A 21,161-nucleotide genomic window follows, 5' to 3' on the forward strand; every position below is an offset into this window, starting at 1 on the left:
GCCATCAGCTGCACAGCATATCAAGCAACTGAGTGGTCCAGTTTGTGGTTAAGCACAATTTGGCAGTGCACTGAACTCACTGCACTGCAGTGAACAACTCATTAGGGCAAATGACTGAAAGCAAGGAGGCTAAATGAGACATCTTCTACTGATAGCAGCGTATAAATGGGTGCCATCGTGAAGATAACTACATAAGAATTGTAATATGATTTATTATTCCTGAAAAATAATATCATCCCAAGTGCTATATTTTGTAATGTTCTGTTTTATAAATAAAACTAAACAACTTTTTGATTACAAAATTTACTAAACTATATAAAAATGAAAATGTAGATTACTTATCAAACATTTAACTGTGGAAAAGAAGCACAACACAATGAAATGCTTATCTTCTACCAAAACTTGACTTTGACATGTTGAATGAACTTACATATATGTGTTTACTTACCAGATTTGTTCAGCTTCAAGAAATTGAGATTAGCTGGCAGACAGAAAAGAAGAAAGACAATGAGCATGGCAGGTGTTGCATCTTCAATTTCCCTGAAAGATGATATAAGATAAATATACTCTATTTTATGTCAACTAATAATTTTATTTTAGAGAGTGAATTAATACAGATTAAAAAGCAATTCTAATGAAAATGACCTTCACTTTCTTGACATACAAATTTTTGAATTTCCATATCCAAGTCTCACTGGTCATAGATTAGGAAAAGAAAGAATCATAGAATTGGTGTATCTGTACTTAGCAAAGAAACTAAAACCAAATGGCAAGAATGAGTGAAACAAAATGAGAAACTACTAGAAGATATGCATACAATGATTTCAGTCACTTGCAGTTCAAGAGAAATTTAATTCTGAAGTCATTCTTAAATGGATACTACCAGTAATTAGAACTGAAAATAGTACAAAACAGATATTTTGTTGCAACCAGTTGTTTATTACATGTTACGTAGTCCAATCTCCCCAATGTCCTTGTCAGGCCCTATGCTTCTTCTGCACTCATATCCCTACCCTATGGCTCCTAAGCCTGTGACCATCCCCAGTGCAAGACTTGCCCTATGAAACCTCCTACCACCACCTATACCAGCCCTGTAACTGGCACAACATATACTATCAAAGGGAGAGCCACCCGTGAAACGACATACGTCATATACCAGATATTATGTAAACACTGTTCAGCCTTTTACATTGACATGACTACCACCCAGTTATCAGACAGGATGAATGGACATAGACAGTGGGTGTATACATTGAACACACAATATCCTGTTGCAAATTATGCTGTACAACATGACAGTCATGACCTAGGTGCCTGTTTCACCACAGACACCAGTTCTTCCCCCAGATACCAGTTTCTCAGAACTCCGCAAGTGGGAACTAGCACTACATGTCCTTGGTTTTTGCCACCCACCTGTTCTTAATTTACAGTAATTCCATCTGTCTCAGCACTTAGTCATGGTAACTACTCCTTCCTTCACTTCATTTCAGTTTTCCACATCTTTCATTTTCTGACTTGTCTGTTTTTCGCTCCCCCCCCCCCCCCCCCCCCCCACCACTATTACTTACAACACACTTAGCTTTTCACTCTTATTAATTCATGTACAATGTTTTAGTAGTAATACCTGTCTTGCATATTACCCTGTCTTCCACCTTTAAGCTCTTAGGATTTCAAATCTCATCCGGTGCAGTCTCGAATAGTCAGTCTTTCCTTCTCATCCCATCTGGTAGGCCTCCCCTGAACCGCAGTTCTAAACGGTACCCCTTTCTCTAAACCTCTCCAGCCCTTTGCCTTCACCTCTCTTCCTTCCCCTTCAACACTTCCACCAGAAGAAAGAGCCACTGCCTCCAAAAGCTTGTGAAAGTCTAATCCTTTTGTGTTTGTGTTCCTCTGCTGCCACTTGGCGAGTAGATCTTTTTATCTGCCCATTTACATTATATTATCAATAACTGATTATTTTTATTGTTACATAATGTAGTGTGGCACATCTGACATATTTCATTCAATGCATTACAAGAATGCAAGTGTCATGACTAAATAGGTAGTAATGGCTTAACATAAAATGCAGGTGATCATGTAAAAATGATCAGACGAAACTTTCAATATTAAATTTCTTAGTGTTCAGATGGAAAAAATTCAAAGGAATCTTCAATGTGGCCTTCCTCAGGGCAAATCTTCAGTATCTTCTACTTGAGTTGGCATGCTGATGTTTGCAATATGGGGACACGCTTTACCACGAAGCAGCAGCATGGAACTTGGCACACCATTCCACAATGGTAGTTTTCAACCGACATTCTTCACTCTTCAATGAATGTCTGCTGGTGTTTGTTCTTCTGCAACCAATAAAAGTGCACTGAGGTGACAAAAGTCATGGGACACCTCCTAATATCATGTCGGACCTCCTTTTGTTGGCATAGTGCAGCAGTTCAAGGAGGCATGGACTCAACAAGTCGTTGGATTCCCCTGCAGAAATACTGAGCCATCCGACCTCTATAGCTGTCCATAATTGTGAAAGTACTGCCAGTGCACCATTTTGTGCATTAACTGGCCTCTCCATTATGTCTAATAAATGTTCAATGGGATTCATTTTGGGCAAACTTGGTGGCCAAATCATTCACCTGATTGTCCAGAGTGTGTTTCAAACTAGCTGTGAACAGCTGTGATCTGGTGACGCAGCACACTGTCATCCATAAATATTCCATAATTGTTTGGGAACATGAAGTCCATGAATGGCTGCAAATTGTCAGTGATTAGTTCAACTGTACCAGAGGACCCAGCCCATTCCATGTAAACACAGCCCATGCTATTATGGAGTCACCACCAGCTTGCAAAGTGCCTTGTTGACAACTTGGGTCCATGGCTTTATGGAGTCTGCACCACACTCAAACTGTAGCATCAGCTCTTAGCAAACTGAAATTGGGACTCATCTGAGCAGGCCACAGTTTTCCTGTCATCTGAGGTCCAAACGATATAGAAGAGGTTCTGCAAGTGCTGTTACCAAACGCACTTGCATCGATCATCTGCCATAGCCCATTAATACCAAATTTCACCGTACTGTCCTTAAAGGTACGTTCAGTGTACATCTCACATTAGTTTCTGTGATTATGTCATGCAGTGTTGCTTGCCTGTTAGCACTGACAACTCTAAGCAAACGCCACTGCTCGCTGCCATTAAGTGAAAAACATTGCCCACTGTGTTGCCCATTGTGATAGGCAATATCTGAAACATGGTATTCTTGGCACACTCTTGACATTTGATCTTGGAATATTGAATTCCCAAACAATTTCCCATGTGTCTATCTTCAACTATCATTCTGTGTTGAAAGTCTGTTAATTCTCATCATGGAGCCTTAATAATGTTGGAAATCCTTTCACATGAATCACCTGAATACAAATGACAGCTCCACCAGTGAGCTGTCATTTTATATCATGTGTATGCAATACTACTGCCATCTGTATAAGTGAATATTGCTATCCAATGAATTTCGTCACCTCAGTGTAAAACAGCACGTTGGTCCTCTTTGGAATCAACAGGTAATAATGTCACCACAGTTCACATTTCTGAATTTGCTGCACACATATCAGAAAGACTCAAATACCATACTAATCCCCTGCCTGTACATTGATGCTTGTATACTCACATAAGGGATGCATCACATTACATAATCACTGCAACAATGCCCTCAAATGGAAACATTTTGATCACCCCTCATCTTTTATGAGATGAAATGACAGCATACCTAGAATTCTTTTAATGAGACTCATACTGGCCATGGGAGATCAGTATCATTTTGTACACATACACAGTACCAGCAAGTACATAAATGAGTAGAGCTGAAATTCTCTGTGACATGTACAATCGTTATCAGAGTGCATTAGTGTTGTATGTGTTTGGTAATGTTTCCAGCCCTGACAGGATATAAGAGGCATGGACAGCATTAGAATTTGAGTGATCACTGTGAAGAAGATGATATACTGAAAGATTTGGATTAAGGAAGTCAGGTATAACAGAATTTCTTGATTTCCAAAAACCATTTGATGCAGTACTACATCTGTGCTTATTAATGAAACTACAATCATATGGCAAGCTACCTTGGGTAGAGAGTCATCAGCAGAAGTAAACGTAACTTAGAGTGTTCCCAGGGAACTGCCTTGTGGTCCTTGCTGTTCATGTTGTATTTTAATGACCTTGTGGAAAATAGTAGTAGTAATTCAGAACTTTCACATATGATGTAGCTATCTATAATGAAGAACTGTTTGAAATGAGCTGCATAAATATTCGGTCAGAACTTGATAAGATTTCAAAGTGGGACAAAGAGGACTAACTTGCTTTAAATGTTCAAAACTGTAGAATTATGCATTTCATAAAATTAAAAATGTAGTATACTGTGATTATAATATCAGTGAGTCAGCACTGGAATCTGTCAACTCATACAAATGCCTGGTTGTGACACAATAGAGATATGAAATGTAATGATCACAGAGGCTCAGTCATGGGTAAAGCAGACCTCAGTTTATTGGCAGAATGCACTGGGAAAAGGCAATCAGTCCACAAAGAAGATTGCTTACAAATCATTTGTGCATACCATCATAGAATACTGCTCAAGTGTGTGGGACCAATACCCAATAGGACTAACACAGGATACTGGGTGTATGCAGTAAAGGGCAGCACAAACAGACACAGGTTTGTTAGGTCCATGCGAGAGTGTAACAGAGATGCTGAAAAAACTAAACTGGCAGACTCTTGAAGATAGACATAAACTATTCTGAGAAAACCTACTTACAAAGTTTACAGAATCAGATTTAAATCATAACTCTAGCAATACACTACAGCCTCCTATGTATCACTCCCATAGGGACCAGATTAGATTAACTACAGCATGTATGGATGCATTTAAACAATCATTTTTCCTGTGCTCTATACATGAATATAAGAGGGAAAAACCATAATAACAGAAACTATGGGACATACCCTCAGTCACGCATATCACAGTGGTTTGCAGAGTATGGATGTAGATCTAGATGTAGAGGTAGAAGGACATGGAGATGCCGCATACTTGTGTGAGATAGCATTATCGGCACATGGCAGAGTTTGAAAGGGTCCTCATTGTGAGTCTCCATTTGTCTCGCTGGTCAAATCATGCACTATTCAGATATTTGGGGCATTCAGAAGTTGGGCTGCACATGAACATGACTGGAGATATACCCGTTGTTGATGTTCTGGTCAACAACATGTCAGTGAGCATGGCAGTGGCCTAGGAAGACAACCCACTTTTCCAACGTTTTGGAGAGGCACAGTGGTGTTACTCCTAGCATGATGGTGGGGGTACCTATTAGGTATGACTTCATGTCATGGCTGGTAGTGATTCAGAGAACTCTGCTGGCACAATGTTACTTCTGCAGATGTCACATTTACATCGACAAGAATTCCTTTCCCTTGTATGCTGAGTTCTCACAAAGACCTTCACAGACAGGTACTACACCCCAAATTTATTCCACAAACAGATTTCCCTTGCCATATCCTCACTCACCCCTCCCATCACTCCCAAGAATCGGAAGCACGGGACTGACACTCATCACCAAATATCACCCGAACTGGAGCAACTGAACCAGACTCTTTACCAGTGCTTTGATTATTTACCATCAACCCAAAAAATGAGGGGTGTTCTAGCCAAGTTCCTTCACACCCTTCATAGAAAGGGATTCTGTCACCCACCAAACCTACACAATAATCTTGTCCACCCCTATCCCACTCTCACTCCCAACACTTTGCCATAAGGGTCATATCCCTGTGGAAGTCATAGATGGAAAACCTGCCTGGTTCTACTCCAGTCCTGTCACAGGATTATCCTATCCCACAGAACCAGAGCAACCTGGAAAAGCAGCCATATCACATGCCGGCTCTGCTGCAGTCACTGCACAACATTTCATTTGGGTAGATCACCAACAATATGTTCACCAAAATTAATGGCCATCTCCAGTTTGTGACTAAGAGAAAAATGGTCCGCCCATTGGCACAACATGATTCTGAGCCCAAACTGCCTGAATTCAGTGGCTGCTTCACAACCCTTGCTATCTGGACCTTCTCTCCAGCACCGGCTTTTTTCAACTACACAGACGGGAATTATTCTTGAACACATCCTTTGCTCCCAAAATCCTCTTGGCCTCAGTCTGCACTAACCCACCCTCTGTTCTGTCGCCCTCTCCCATTCCCTGCCTCCACAGATCTTCGTCGTATGCTGCACCTCACTGGCAACAGTACCCATGTACTGCGTGCCAGTCTCCCTGCCTCCCTTCCCTCCTGCATTCCTATCCTGCACACCTGTTGCCTCCCCTTATGCTGCTAGCTACTGGTTCCCAGCACCCTCTTCTGCTTCTTGCCACTTTCTTCCTCTACCCACCTCATCCAACACAATCCCAAACCAGTTCACCTGCCGAACTGCAGTAAAGGCATTGTGTTTCTAGCTGGCATAATACACATCCACAGGTGTATGTGAGCTTTAGTTTGTCAAAGGATTTCTTCCGGAAGCTAGCAAAGTTTTATTCAGTTTTGTGCTTGCCTTTCAGCTATTTGAAAAAAAAATGAATATTCAAAATACTTACACATTGGAGATATACTTGGCCCAGCCAGGTATAAATTCAGGTTCACGGAAGAACCACAACAACACAATGGCAACAAACAGGAACAACACAGAACCTTCGTGATATGTCATAGGACCTAGTTCACTGTATGACTGATGGATAACTTGACGCACAGCCTTAGCATGTTCTTCTCCTTTCTTCTTTCCATTATCTGTTTGTTTTCTGAAACAACAAAAATGACAGAAAATCTAGAATGAAATGTATGATACTTTGATTGTTTTAGAGCAGTAATACATTAATTGAACTACTTAAAATTCAGACTAGAGATTGTATACATGATATTGTTTCTTTTTCTTCACACACACACACACACACACACACACACACACACACACACACACACACACACACACACAAGAAAGAACTAACATAATACACCACGATCAACATAAATTTTCCATTTCCACACTCTAATACAAATATTTTCCACTGTAATATTTAAACTCACCTGAACAATCCCATGTAGAGGACATTAAGCCACATCCATGCGGCAGTGACAGACAGAAGCATCAATGGAACACAGAAAATCATCCAGCTTGCAAAATTTATGCCTTCAGCTTCAGGAAAAAGGCTGTAACACACCACAATATTGTTGAAGTTCTTTACTGTGGAGTAAACCAACATTAAAATCAGTTTGAAATGAGAAGGCATTTTTGAAATGTCAATTACAAGACCACTTATTAAATGAGAAGAGAAAATATTCTGTACCATTAACAGGAACTTACCTGTGGAAAATGCCCTTGAAGGTAAGATTTGTTCCAGTTCCTGTAAGAGTTCCTGTACCTCCAAGGTTAGAGGCATAGGCAATGCCAAGGAAGTAGCAGATGGTTTCCTTATCTGGGGGCTTCAGTTTACTGTTGAAGAACAAACTTTTCAAATGATTTGGTTTTTTTAAATGCTAAGTCACCGTGATAAAAACAAGGCTCATACATGTTATACACAATGACTACTTTTATGGCATTCTAGATGAAAATAAACCAACAAAATTTCTGAGATAGAGAAGTCTTGCAAGTATTTAGTAGCTTGGTACATAATATAATAAATGCTTCAAATAATTTGATAACATTAGTGTCATCATTTTGTTCTTTCTTTCTCTCTCTCTCTCTCTCTCTCTCTCCTCCTCCTCCTCCTCCCCGTCCCACTGCCCAACCCCTGACTCCTTTTTTTTTTTTTTTTTTTTTTTTTTTTTTTTTTTTTTTTTTTTTTTAACTTGGTGTCTGACATGTAGCTTTCATGTAATATTGGATATACACATCAATTCTTTTTTTAAATACAGAGATGAACAAAGCCTCATTCACATCAGTATGAACATCTGTAGAAATTTATTGAAGAGGGGACAAGATATTAAAATGGCAATTTTCTTATGTAACTGACTCAATGAACTTGAGATTGTGCCATACCCCGAACTAAATTTGACAGAAAGTTGACTCCTAAATGAGTGATAGTTATCGGCTCAGTACATTAAGGTAAAATACCTAAACAGTTATCAAATTTCAGTAATATGTGCAAAGTGCATTCTTTTATCTTTTTATATTACCCTTTTGATTTAAATAGCAGAAAACAGCACTTTCATATGACGAAATCCAGGCTATCTAATGAGCTAGCAAATAAAACCACAAAATATTCAGCAGAATTATTTGTGTTCACATAATAATTATGTCAGACTGACATTGGAGACAATATTAAAAATATACCGGTTTATATAAAAATTGTTTGTTAATATTCCTTTAAGTGAAGAAGCTGGAAATAAACTTTAAAAATCCCTTATTCAACTTTGATGCTACAGCACTTTGTTTGCTTACAAAACATCGTATCCACTTATGTCAATGTATTTATTGCCTCACTTTCATGCCTCTGCTTTTCAATGTTGATTGGTATAACTAGAGTTGGACAGGATGTGTTTTGAAAGCTATATGTTATCAGGTTCTTTGATTAAAGTATCCCAGGGCCAGATATGACTGGATAAACATGGGTTACCTCCCAAATCACTCTGACATTGATGCAAATTTCAAGATTTCAACAGGTAGTCTCATCTTTCAGGTTTGACACATTATTCTACAGTGATGACAACTCAACTGCAGAATTCATAACTCAATGAGTACATGTTGTGCTGTGTTGCACTGATAACAACTGAACTGCAGAATTCATAACTCAGTGTCTACATATTGTGCTATGTTGCACCACACAGAGTTGAGAAAGTCCAAATTCCTGGAGAAGACATCTTTGAACGAAAAATTTTAAATGTTTTCTCTTTTCTAGTGCATAACATGGTATTTTTCCCACTGATGCATTTGGTTGCACATGTGATTAACAGATTACACACCAACAGTATAGCCTGTCAATGATCTCCAGGGTCCACTGCAGTAGCTCTGTCATGTAAAACAGAATGCTGACTCAGCAAGCCATCACGGGCCTCCTTTGCCCATAGACAAGCAGTACACTACTGTTGTCATTATGTTCTGCAGCTAGAGGAGTGCTGTGCTTGTGGGAACTGGAGAACGCCAGGCACGTATGCTGCAGCCATATTATGTTTTCTGGGGATTGACAACAGACACCAAGCTCCAGGATGATGGACAGCCCCTTCTCTGCTTAGTAAGGACTGTGTCAGAAAGGGGCAGAGAGAAGATTGTAAATTCGATGTTGGCAATGTTCTGTAAAGGTTTGCATCTATCTCGACTGCAGGACAGCGGCAAAACTGTCCCAGTACTGACTAATGTTAAATCTATGGCTTAGTAAAATTGCAGACAACCAGTGATCGAAATCCAAGAAAATTGTGCAATGAATAAAAGTCCTATACCCCAGATTCCAGGAGGTGTCAAGACAAGGTCCATTTGTTATGTTAATTGAGAAAGAAGATTGGCAAGTGATTGCCCATGAAATGTGTATACACAGTAATGTTTAAGTGATGCGGGATGGCAAAGAAGTTGTAGTAGCTATTTCCACCTGATTGTAAAATCATACATAAATGGCATGCTAACTTTAATTAGGGCATTTTCATCTAATTAGGGAAACAGCACTTTTACTTTAGTAAGTGCAAAGTAATTTAAAATGTGTACGGATTACTATACCACAATAACTAATCAATTATAATGAAATCATGATTCATGTTATTTAAGAAGCACTGTTTAATTGTGTGAAGTTATCAGTCCAGTCCAAACATTTCTTTGGGCATGTGGAATCCATAAATCCCAAACAGGTGTTGTACACAGACTAGACCAAATACTCTCCTAGGAGCATTCATTGTTCATGTGACAAGGTCTCAATAACCAACCTTCTATACTTCCTCTCAATAATCAGATTAATATGTACTTGGTGGAAATACTCGTATGATATTTGAATGCCGCAACCCCTGACCATGGATATCGAGTGCACATGTAATTATAGAAACAGATTCTTTGAAATGTTGACCGAGTTCTGAGTAATCATGGCACCTCAACTCCACTCAATATTCAGAAAAACTGGACACAGAGGATTTATTTTCACTCATTATAACTATTCACTGAGAATATCTTAACATGTGTTATGTATACTATCATCACGTATGAAACTCGAAGTCAAAAGCTATGAGATATTTAGAGAGTAATGGAACGTATATCAGACAGACAGATAAGAAGCCATAGGAGAGGGAGTATTCTTTGCAGTTGACAAAAATATTGTCTCTATTGATGTCAAAGTGGAGTGCGACAGTAAAGTCACTTATAACAAGCTAGGTGAAACTAAGTTAATTGTTGGATGTTTTTACTGGTGACCCGACTTTGCTGTGACAGTACTAGAGTCATTCAAAGAAAATCTACAGTCAGTAGCAAGTAAATACCCAGATCATGCTATACTAGTTGGAGACAACTTTAACCTACCAAGAATAGACTGGGATGTCTATGGATTCATTACGGGGAGGGGTTGGGGTACAGATTCATATGGACAGCCATGTGAAATACATTTAAACATGTTTTTTGAAAACTATCTTCAGCAGCTACCTTGGCAGCCCACACAAAATGGAAATGTCTTAGACCTCATAGCTACAAATAGGCCAGATCTTATCGACAAAGTCAGTACAGAAATGGGGATTAGTGATCATGATGTCATTACAGAAACTATGGTTGCACAAGTTTTAATTCAGTCGAGAAGGCTAGGAGAGTATTTCTGCTAGATAGAGAAGATAAGCAGTTGTTCATTTCATTTAGAGAGTGACTTGACATTACTTAGTTCCATTACAATGGATGTAGAGGAATTATGGGCAAAGTTCAAGCAGATTGTAAATTGTCGTCTGGAGAGTTACGATTAGTAAGTGGATAAAGGATGGAAAAGATGCACAATGGTTTAATAATGAAATATGGAGGACACTGAGGAAGCAGAGGCTGTTGCACACTTGGTTAAAAAACAAATGCACAAATGACAATAAGTAAAGGTTAGTAGAAATTCATGCATCTGTGAAAAGATCTATGTGTGAAGTATACAACAAATACCACCATCAACTAGCTCTAAATGTGGAAAAACGTGAGTTAATGCAGATGAGTAGGAAAACAAACCTGTAGTGTTCAGATACAGCATTGGTAGTGTCCTGCTTGACTCAGTTATATCCTTCAAATATCTTGGTGTAATGTTGCAAAGCAATATGACACGGAGTGAACATGTGAAGATTGGGGTAGGAAAGGTGAATTCAGGCTGTTGGAGGATTCTAGGAAAGTGTGTTAAGGAGACTGCATATAGGACGCTGGTGTGACCTATCCTTTAATACTGCTTGAGGGTTTCAGATCCATGCCAGGTCAGATTGAAGGAGGACATCGAAGCAATTTGGAGATGGGCTGCTAGGTTTTTTACCAGTGGGTTTTAACAACACACAAGTATTATGGAGATGCTTCAGGGATTCAAATGGGAATGCCTGGAGGGAAGGTGGCCTTCTTTTTGGGGAAGACTATTGAAAAAATTTAGAGTACCAGCATTTGAGGTTGAGTGCTGAATGATTCTACTTCCACCTGCATACACTGCACATAACGGCCATGAGGATAAGATCTGAGATATTAGGGCTCATAGAGAGGCATATAGACAGTTGTCTTTCTGTTGCTCTATTTGCAAGTAGAGCAGGGAAGGAAATGACTAGCAATGGTACAAGGTACCTTCTACCGTACACCATACGGTGGCTTGTTGAGTATCTATGTAGGTGCAGATAGAGATGTCCGACATTGCTGACCTCAATATATGCCCCAGTAACCTGCCTTAATAGACAGTCAGAGACATTTTTTCATTTTCTTCATCTACCTTTGACCAACTACGATCAATTCATAAAACTCTTCTTAACATACTGTAAGCTGGTTTCCTTCATTTTAATAACAAATGTCAATCACGGTGGAAAAAAATGAAGAAAGATCATAGCATAGCATTCTGCTGATACTACGGTCATTATTAATGAAATGGACAAATAACTATTATCACTTCACAAAGATGCTGTGTTTCGAATCAGGTTTTAGCATTAGATTGATAATCACTCCCAGAAACTGCCTTCAGCCCATCATACTTACAAATAAACATTATGCAGAAACAGAAGTAAATCTATGATATTTACAGTTATGTTAGAAATACACTGTATTTGTTTTCTGCATTATCACTACATTAAAACTGATACCATTCAACATTTTATGTACTTATAATTTATTGTGTTCACTATTATGCAGAATTTGAACTCACTCAAGATCACTCTTCAGCACAGTTGACTTCCGACGAGTTTCAGGATCATATACCCCGCTGGCTTCCTCTGAATCTGCAATGGCTGGAACCTGAGAAGTTCGTCTTGCTTCTACATCTTCATGCTGCAAATCACATTTCAAAATTTAATGAATTTATTTCTCTTAACTCAGAAGCTTAATTAATTTATCAAAACACCCAGAATCAGTGAATGTATCAGACAAACAAATTTAAGATACTTTGAGAAAAAAAAAGACACCTGGCTGTATTCTATTTTTTCGAATGTAATGGTATTTCTGGAGACAAAAACATCTTCTGTCCAAGTACTACAAAAGATTTAGTAAACAGTGTCCATGTGAAATGCAGTTCTTTCTTTTCAGAAATGACTGTGTGGATGAAAAAAAAAAAGAAAAGAAAACACATAGATATTTTCTGAAAAGAGCTCAACTCAGTACCACACTTTTGGTTAATTACTATGTACATGAACTTGAGGAGCAACTTTTGGATATGCTATTGGTTCGAATAATTTTTAACTGAAGGAACACATTATATTTTCCTGAACTGTAACACTCAACATGAATGGAGATAAATTTGGATTCCCCTTGCTATGTGTGTCAGGACAACATTCATTCTCACTACACATACATAAATGATCTGTTAGAATGTGTGCACAGCACACTCAGATTTCTTGGTATGATCATTTTCTGTACCTGACAGCACAAACATTATGATAGTCATTTATTCATTGTGTTATGTAGAGCACATCATAAGGAGGACCTGCAAGGATGTGGAACAAGTCAAGGCATACATTAAAAATACAAGAAAATCACAAAAACTTAATTTGTACACTGTATTAACTATAAACTATTACTGGTAAACTGCTCAAGGTTATTCATGATTATGCCAGCTAGATTTAATGAAGTAAATTAAAAAGAATACTGCTACTCTGAGGAAAAAAAGTGCTTAGTTATACTAAATAGCTGCTGCTCATCACTTACTTGCAGTTTAAATTTACTTGGTTACATTGCTGTTTTCAAAGAAATAGTTACTTACACCTTTAAACACTGACTTCTGTTCTTTCTACTTTTACTACTTGTTATGCTGCTTTACAATGAACAATGCTACTTGCTAACTTTTCACCCATGAATCTAGATATCCACCCAATTAGCAGAAAGATTAGTTAATGAGGCATTTTTCAATTTTATTTTTAACTGATAGGTATTTCCAATTTCCTGCTTTAGACTAGATGGGAACATGTTGCATACCTTTGCAGCAGAATACATAACTTCGCTATGAACTCTAGACAAGGAGCTGAAATCTATATGAACATTGTTTTTGTTCCATGTATTGTGTGCATCACAGTTCAGCTGAAACTGATTTTTATTATCAGCAGAAAATCATTCTTGTGAAACACAACTAGCTATTTATTCTCATGAAGTAATTAGTACTATCACAGAGGATCCAAACTGATTCCATATCTACAGATTTACAGATGGCTTTTGACACCAATCCTTACAAGCAACTTAAAATTAAAGCGTGTGCCTCTGGAGTACTGCCTCAGTTGTGCAACTTGATTTGTGATTTCCTGTTAGAAAGGTCATAGTTCATTATAAGTGATGAAAAGTCATCAGGTAAAGCAGAAGTAATATATGGCATTCCCCGAGGAAGTGTTAAAGGCTCTCTGTTGTTCCTGATCTACATAAATGATTTAGCAGACAATCTGAGCAGACCTCTCAGATTGTTTGCAGGTGATGCTGTCATTTACCATTTTGTAAAGTCATCAGATGAACAAACTGAAATGCAACATGATTTAGACAAGATATCTGTATGGTGTAGAAAGTAGCAATTGACTCTAAATAAAGAAATGTTTGAAGTCACCGACATGAGTACTAAAAGGAAACTGCTAAATTTCAGTCACATGATAAATCTCACAAATCTAAAGGCCTTAAACTCAACTAAATACTTAGGGATTACAATTACAAATAATTTAAATTGGTGTGGTTCTTCAGTTTCTTCCAGCGTATTTGTTGATTGAGCAGTCCATGGGTGTTCTGTTGCTTCATAGTGCCATAGTCGATCACACACCCTTGCGAACTCAGTTCATCAGTGCACCCAATGATGGCAACATGTCTAATCACTGAAATATTGTGTCCGTTGGACACTATGAACCAGCAGTACACCTATGGACTGTCTGATCAACTTAAATTGGGACAGGTACATAGATAATGTTGTGGAGAAAGCAAACCAAAGAGTGTGATTTGTTGGCAGAACACTTAGAAAATGTAACAGGTCTACTAAAGAGGCTGCTTAAACTATACTCGTATGCCCTCTTCTGGAGTACTGCTGTGTGGTGTAGGATCCACATCAGACAGGATAGACAGAAGACATAAAAAAGTTCAAAGACGGGCAACTCGTTTTGTATCGCCGTGAAATAGAGGAGAGAGTGCTGTGGATACGAAACACAAATTGGGGGTGGCAGTCATTAAAACAAAGCCATTTTTTCACTGTGGCAGGACCTTTTCATGCAATTTCAGTCACCAATTTTCTCCTCAGAGTGTGAAAATAGTTTGTTAGTACCCACCTACATAGGGAATAATGATCATCATAATAAAATGAGAGAAATCAGAGCTTGTGTAATGGAAAGATTTTAAAAGTTCATCTTTCCTGCATGCTGTTTGAGAATGGAATTGAAGAGAAGTAGCTTAAGGATAGTTGTTAAACCCTCAACTATGGACTTAATTGTGAATTGCAGAGTAATCATGTGGATGTAGATCTACATGTATCAACAAGATTCATTACAGAGTAAATGCATTGGGAAATGCTCGTAAGAATTTCATGATCCTTAAAAAGGTTTCTTCAAGATGTTTTGTTATGTCCTTTGAACAATATTCTTACTGCTTGCTTGTGCTTCATGAACACAGTATTTACTATAGGTATGTTGCTACAAAAGATAATTCCTTAAGGTAACAAGAAGGTTAAATACACAAAAGAAACAAATGTTAGTCATTTGGTTAGCACAGTGAGAGATAAGTCTTCATTACTTTATCTATGTGTTGCCTCCATTTTAACCTTTTATCCACCTGAACCCCATGGAATTTTACTTTATGTGTATCAAGTAGTGTTTGAACGTTACTGGCTACTTCTGCTGCTATGGGACATTCCTTGCCTGAAATCACAAAATATGAGCCTTGAGATTAAGAATGACTTTACAGTTGGTTTTGAAGCACTGGTAGGCCTATTCATATTAAATTGCCACAACAGTGAAAGAAGGGTGATAAATTTCCAAGCAGAAACTTTCCTCTGAGACACAAGGTTTGATACCTTAAGATTTGACTGTTACAAGATATGAGGTTTTCATACCTTACTACAGAAGAGCTAAGTATATCTGTGTTGAGATATCAGGTTTTTCATGTTATTCAACATACATTTCTTAATGTGTAGAAATATGAACTCAAAACCACCAGTTTTTGAATAATGGCATTCTGCTGTCTTAACGATGATATCTGATTTTCCCACAATGTGACCTGCACGCCAATATCTGTAGCATCACCACTTGCAGCTCAGTATGTCAGTGGTTAAGCAATGTGAGGTGATATGTGTTTTGAAAGGTTTTACAGAATGCATGATGGCCATAATACCATAAGCTCTTAAAAATCCACTAGACAGAGTACTGATACCAAATTCCTCCCAACTAAATAATGCCCAATCTGATGGTTTGTGTTATCTGTAGAAAAACTGGGAACATTTATTTCCCAGTCTACACAACTGCTAAGTATGAGAGAGACAGTGCCTGCATATATGAGGCTTTGGTCACTTGGCAACTGCTCTGTTAATTGCACTCATCGATAAGTACCAATGAAATGTGAACTGGAACAAAGCAGGTTGATTACCAGTACCTTGGACACATCAAACACCATATTTGCTATTTGTCACAAGACATAGCATCACTTACTTCATTTCATCTCAACACTACAAAATATTAGTATTGTGGCAGTGGTTGTGCGTACTGTTCTGTAATATTATCATTTATTTCCATCAATATCAGTTACAAGTAACTTCAATTTCATGCTAAGCTACTGACTGTTTTATGGTCCATCAGTTATTATGGACATTGTACTACAGTGTACTAATGTCTGTCTCTCTTAAGCCCTCATATAAGAAAATAGCAAATATAGTGTTCACAATACCAGACAAATGCAAGTAGGACTCATACTCTGAGGGCTCCTTACAAACTTGTTTATGTATATACATAATAACAACAATTTTGTGTGGCTCAGTGGCGCAGTGCAAGTGTTTCTATTGGACACCATTTCGGTGACTTGCACCAAGGGACTGCAGATCTTTGTATGTGACATACATTTCAACTTGATGTGTCTACCTGTTCCTTGGCAAGAGGGATCTTAACAGCCAGGCAGACAGACAGACGGACTGACAGATGGATAGATAACAAAGTGACTCTATGAAGGTTCCATTTCAACCGACAGAGGTATGGAACCCTAAAAATGATGTATATCTAGCTAGACACTCATGCTGGTACTGTGTTCTCCACAATGTGTTATTATATACCTAAAAATAAATTGGCAGCTCTTTAAAATACAAAGACTTCACATTAAATCTTAATCCTATGACATTTACTTTTACATTTTACTTGGAGTACTAGAAAGTCTGCTTCTGAAAGATAAAATGAGTCTATATTTAATAATATATTATACTGACTGCAGCCTTGATAAGTAGTCAAGGTAGACAGTTAATTCACCTGTGAGCACAACCAAAACAGTTTTAGAACTAAAAAAAGAACTTTGAATAATTTGTTGCTGGATCTCGCTAGTGCAGACTCATGTGGTTACTTGACTTACAGCTTTCAGTTCCTCCAAAACTGCTTGAACAATTGGTGTCATCATTGCTGTAGTGGCTGTGTTTGAGATCCACATGGATAGGACCATGGTGGTCAGCATGAAGCCAAGTGTTAACCTGAACAGATATCATAATACCGTAGCTCAAAAGTGTAACAAAGTGTTCGTGTAAGTAGCATTGTACTTAAATAAATCTGATTAGGTAACATGATAAAGTCAAAAAACACTCTGTAGGATGCAGCAAAACAGCAACATTTCTAAATAATGTGTAATTTCAGATTTATTCTTAGGTAGTGTGTTTATATCAGCTCAGAAGATCTGATGCATAATACAACTACTGTCTGAGAACTAGGTAAGGCTTTATACATAGCTAACATGTGAGATGGACAGTATGTTGTCAACAATTATGCTTTTTTGGAATGGAAAGACACTGCTACAGAATGACTTGCGCGTTGTCAGCATTTTCTTTCCCTGTGGGGACTGCAGGAAAACCTACGCATATTTAGTGAGTGTTGTTGTTGTTGTTGTTGTTGTCTTCAGTCCTGAGACTGGTTTGATGCAGCTCTCCATGCTACTCTATCCTGTGCAAGCTGCTTCATCTCCCAGTACCTACTGCAACCTACATCCTTCTGAATCTGCTTAGTGTAGTCATCTCTCGGTCTCCCTCTACGATTTTTACCCTCCACGCTGCCCTCCAATGCTAAATTTGTGATCCCTTGATGCCTCAAAACATGTCCTACCAACCGATCCCTTCTTCTAGTCAAGTTGTGCCACAAACTTCTCTTCTCCCCAATCCTATTCAATACCTCCTCATTAGTTACGTGATCTATCCACCTTATCTTCAGTATTCTTCTGTAGCACCACATTTCGAAAGCTTCTATTCTCTTCTTGTCCAAACTAGTTATCGTCCATGTTTCACTTCCATACATGGCTACACTCCAAACAAATACTTTCAGAAACGACTTCCTGATACATAAATCTATATTCGAAGTTAACAAATTTCTCTTCTTCAGAAACGCTTTCCTTGCCATTGCCAGTCTACATTTTATATCCTCTCTACTTCGACCATCATCAGTTATTTTACTTCCTAAATAGCAAAACTCCTTTACTACTTTAAGTGTCTCATTTCCTAATCTAATTCCCTCAGCATCACCCGATTTAATTTGACTACATTCCATTATCCTCGTTTTGCTTTTGTTAATGTTCATCTTATATCCTCCTTTCAAGACACTGTCCAGTCCGTTCAACTGCGGAATTACAATGTCATCGGCGAACCTCAAAGTTTTTACTTCGTCTCCATGAATTTTAATACCTACTCCAAATTTTTCTTTTGTTTCCTTTACTGCTTGCTCAATATACAGATTGAATAACATCGGGGAGAGGCTACAACCCTGTCTCACTCCTTTCCCAACCACTGCTTCTCTTTCATGCCCCTCGACTCTTATTACTGCCATCTGGTTTCTGTACAAATTATAAATAGCCTTTCGCTCCCTGTATTTTACCCCTGCCACCTTTAGAATTTGAAAAAGAGTATTCCAGTCAACATTGTCAAAAGCTTTCTCTAAGTCTACAAATGCTAGAAACGTAGGTTTGCCTTTTCTAAGATAAGTCGTAAGGTCAGTATTGCCTCACGTGTTCCAACATTTCGACGGAATCCAAACTGATCCTCCCCGAGGTCTGCATCTACCAGTTTTTCCATTCGTCTGTAAAGAATTCGCATTAGTATTTTGCAGCCGTGGCTTATTAAACTGATAGTTCGGTAATTTTCACATCTGTCAGCACCTGCTTTCTTTGGGATTGGAATTATTATATTCTTCTTGAAGTCTGAGGGTATTTCGCCTGTCTCATACATCTTGCTCACCAGATGGTAGAGTTTTGTCATGACTGGCTCTCCCAAGGCCGTCAGTAGTTCTAATGGAATGTTGTCTACTCCGGGGGCCTTGTTTCGACTCAGGTCTTTCAGTGCTCTGTCAAACTCTTCACGCAGTATCGTATCTCCCATTTCGTCTTCATCTACATCCTCTTCTATTTCCATAATATTGTCCTCAAGTACATCGCCCTTGTATAAACCTTCTATATACTCCTTCCACCTTTCTGCCTTCCCTTCTTTGCTTAGAACTGGGCTGCCATCTGAGCTCTTGATATTCATACACGTGGTTCTCTTCTCTCCAAAGGTCTCTTTAATTTTCCTGTAGGCAGTATCTATCTTACCCCTAGTGAGATAAGCTTCTACATCCTTACATTTGTCCTCTAGCCATCCCTGTTAAGCCATTTTGCACTTCCTGTCGATTTCATTTTTGAGACGTTTGTATTCCTTTTTGCCTGCTTCATTTACTGCATTTTTATATTTTCTCCTTTCATCAATTAAATTCAATATTTCTTCTGTTACCCAAGGATTTCTAGCAGCCCTCGTCTTTGTACCTACTTTATCCTCTGCTGCCTTCACTACTACATCCCTCAGAGCTACCCATTCTTCTTCTACTGTATTTCCTTCCCCTATTCCTGTCAATTGTTCCCTTAAGCTCTCTCTGAAACTCTGTACAACCTCTGGTTCTTTCAGTTTATCCAGGTCCCATCTCCTTAATTTCCCACATTTTTGCAGTTTCTTCAGTTTTAATCTACAGGTCATAACCAATAGATTGTGGTCAGAGTCCACATCTGCCCCTGGAAATGTCTTACAACTTAAAACCTGGTTCCTAAATCTCTGTCTTACCATTATATAATCTATCTGATACCTTTTAGTATCTCCAGGGTTCTTCCACGTATACAACCTTCTTTCATGATTCTTAAACCAAGTGTTAGCTATGATTAAGTTGTGCTCTGTGCAAAATTCTACTAGGCGGCTTCCTCTTTCATTTCTTAGCCCCAATCCATATTCACCTACTATGTTTCCTTCTCTCCCTTTTCCTACACTCGAATTCCAGTCACCCATTACTATTACATTTTCGTCTCCCTTCACTATCTGAATAATTTCTTTTATTTCATCGTACATTTCTTCAATTTCTTCATCATCTGCAGAGCTAGTTGGCATATAAACTTGTACTACTGTAGTAGGTGTGGGCTTCGTATCTATCTTGGCCACAATAATGCGTTCACTATGCTGTTTGTAGTAGTACATTTTTTAGTGAGTACATTTTGAATATTATGAATAGAAGACTATGGGATTCTCTGCATTAAAACAAAGATCTGCAACATAACTTTACAAATACAAAGTGATTTTTCTGGATAGTAGGCTCCTTCAAGCATTTTGATAGTAATCTTTTAAATGTTCTACTGGCATTACAGACATTTATGAAAGGTGTTTTATAGACAAATAGATTGAGTAAGGCACCAAATAAATAAATTATGATCATACAGTGCAATTGTTCTGCTTTTTATTTTTTGAAAATTTATAGTGGAGAGACACAATAGATGCAATACAATATATCATGGTTGGAGTACTTACAAGCATCATTTACTGACAATTTATATAGTGGTAGCCCCATCATGTAAAAATATGAATCAGGACAAAAGTGTAAATAAGTGATGATATGAAACATTCTTTTGATTGGCACTAAATTTGTAGATGACGTCAAGATGATTATGAAGTAAGTATTAACTAGTTATTTTTATAAGGGAATTTTAACCCTGTTGAACAAAGTCAGAAATGCCTAAAACAATAACAATGAACTCACCTGCGTGGGCTTGTTCCGATAATGAGGATGGTCTTCAGAGCTATCCTTTTGTGAAGATTACAGTGTTCCATCGCAATGGCAACAATGAGACCACCTGTCAACAGAAGAGTCAAGTAGATAAAGACACAGAAAATTTATTCTACACATATATTTATATCTACATAATTAAAGATGACATAAGGCAAATTAGGAATAATACCACTGTTTACTATAGTGTGCACTGTAGCTTGTTTCTTCCCCACAAGGAGTACTGGACTGGTTAAATGTGATCACCAAATTGCATACAGCCTCTCACTGGATATACAGTGCATAAA

The 21,161-nt window shown here is 38.2% G+C and overlaps 1 protein-coding gene across 1 annotated transcript in view; it reads right to left on the bottom strand.

Moving 5' to 3' along the window:
- Positions 1 to 21,161, bottom strand: part of LOC126285413 (protein I'm not dead yet-like) — a 230,934-nt gene that overhangs the window by 30,867 nt on the left and 178,906 nt on the right. Inside the window, exons 3-9 of the mRNA XM_049984775.1 lie at positions 20,848 to 20,941; positions 17,177 to 17,291; positions 12,324 to 12,445; positions 7,367 to 7,495; positions 7,090 to 7,212; positions 6,603 to 6,803; positions 449 to 540 (exon numbers count right to left, since the gene is read on the bottom strand). Coding sequence (XP_049840732.1) covers positions 449 to 540; positions 6,603 to 6,803; positions 7,090 to 7,212; positions 7,367 to 7,495; positions 12,324 to 12,445; positions 17,177 to 17,291; positions 20,848 to 20,941 — 876 coding nt within the window. The remainder of the gene's footprint in view (positions 1 to 448; positions 541 to 6,602; positions 6,804 to 7,089; positions 7,213 to 7,366; positions 7,496 to 12,323; positions 12,446 to 17,176; positions 17,292 to 20,847; positions 20,942 to 21,161) is intronic.

Source organism: Schistocerca gregaria, chromosome 8 (genome assembly GCF_023897955.1).
Source record: "Schistocerca gregaria isolate iqSchGreg1 chromosome 8, iqSchGreg1.2, whole genome shotgun sequence".
NCBI lineage: Eukaryota > Metazoa > Arthropoda > Insecta > Orthoptera > Acrididae > Schistocerca > Schistocerca gregaria.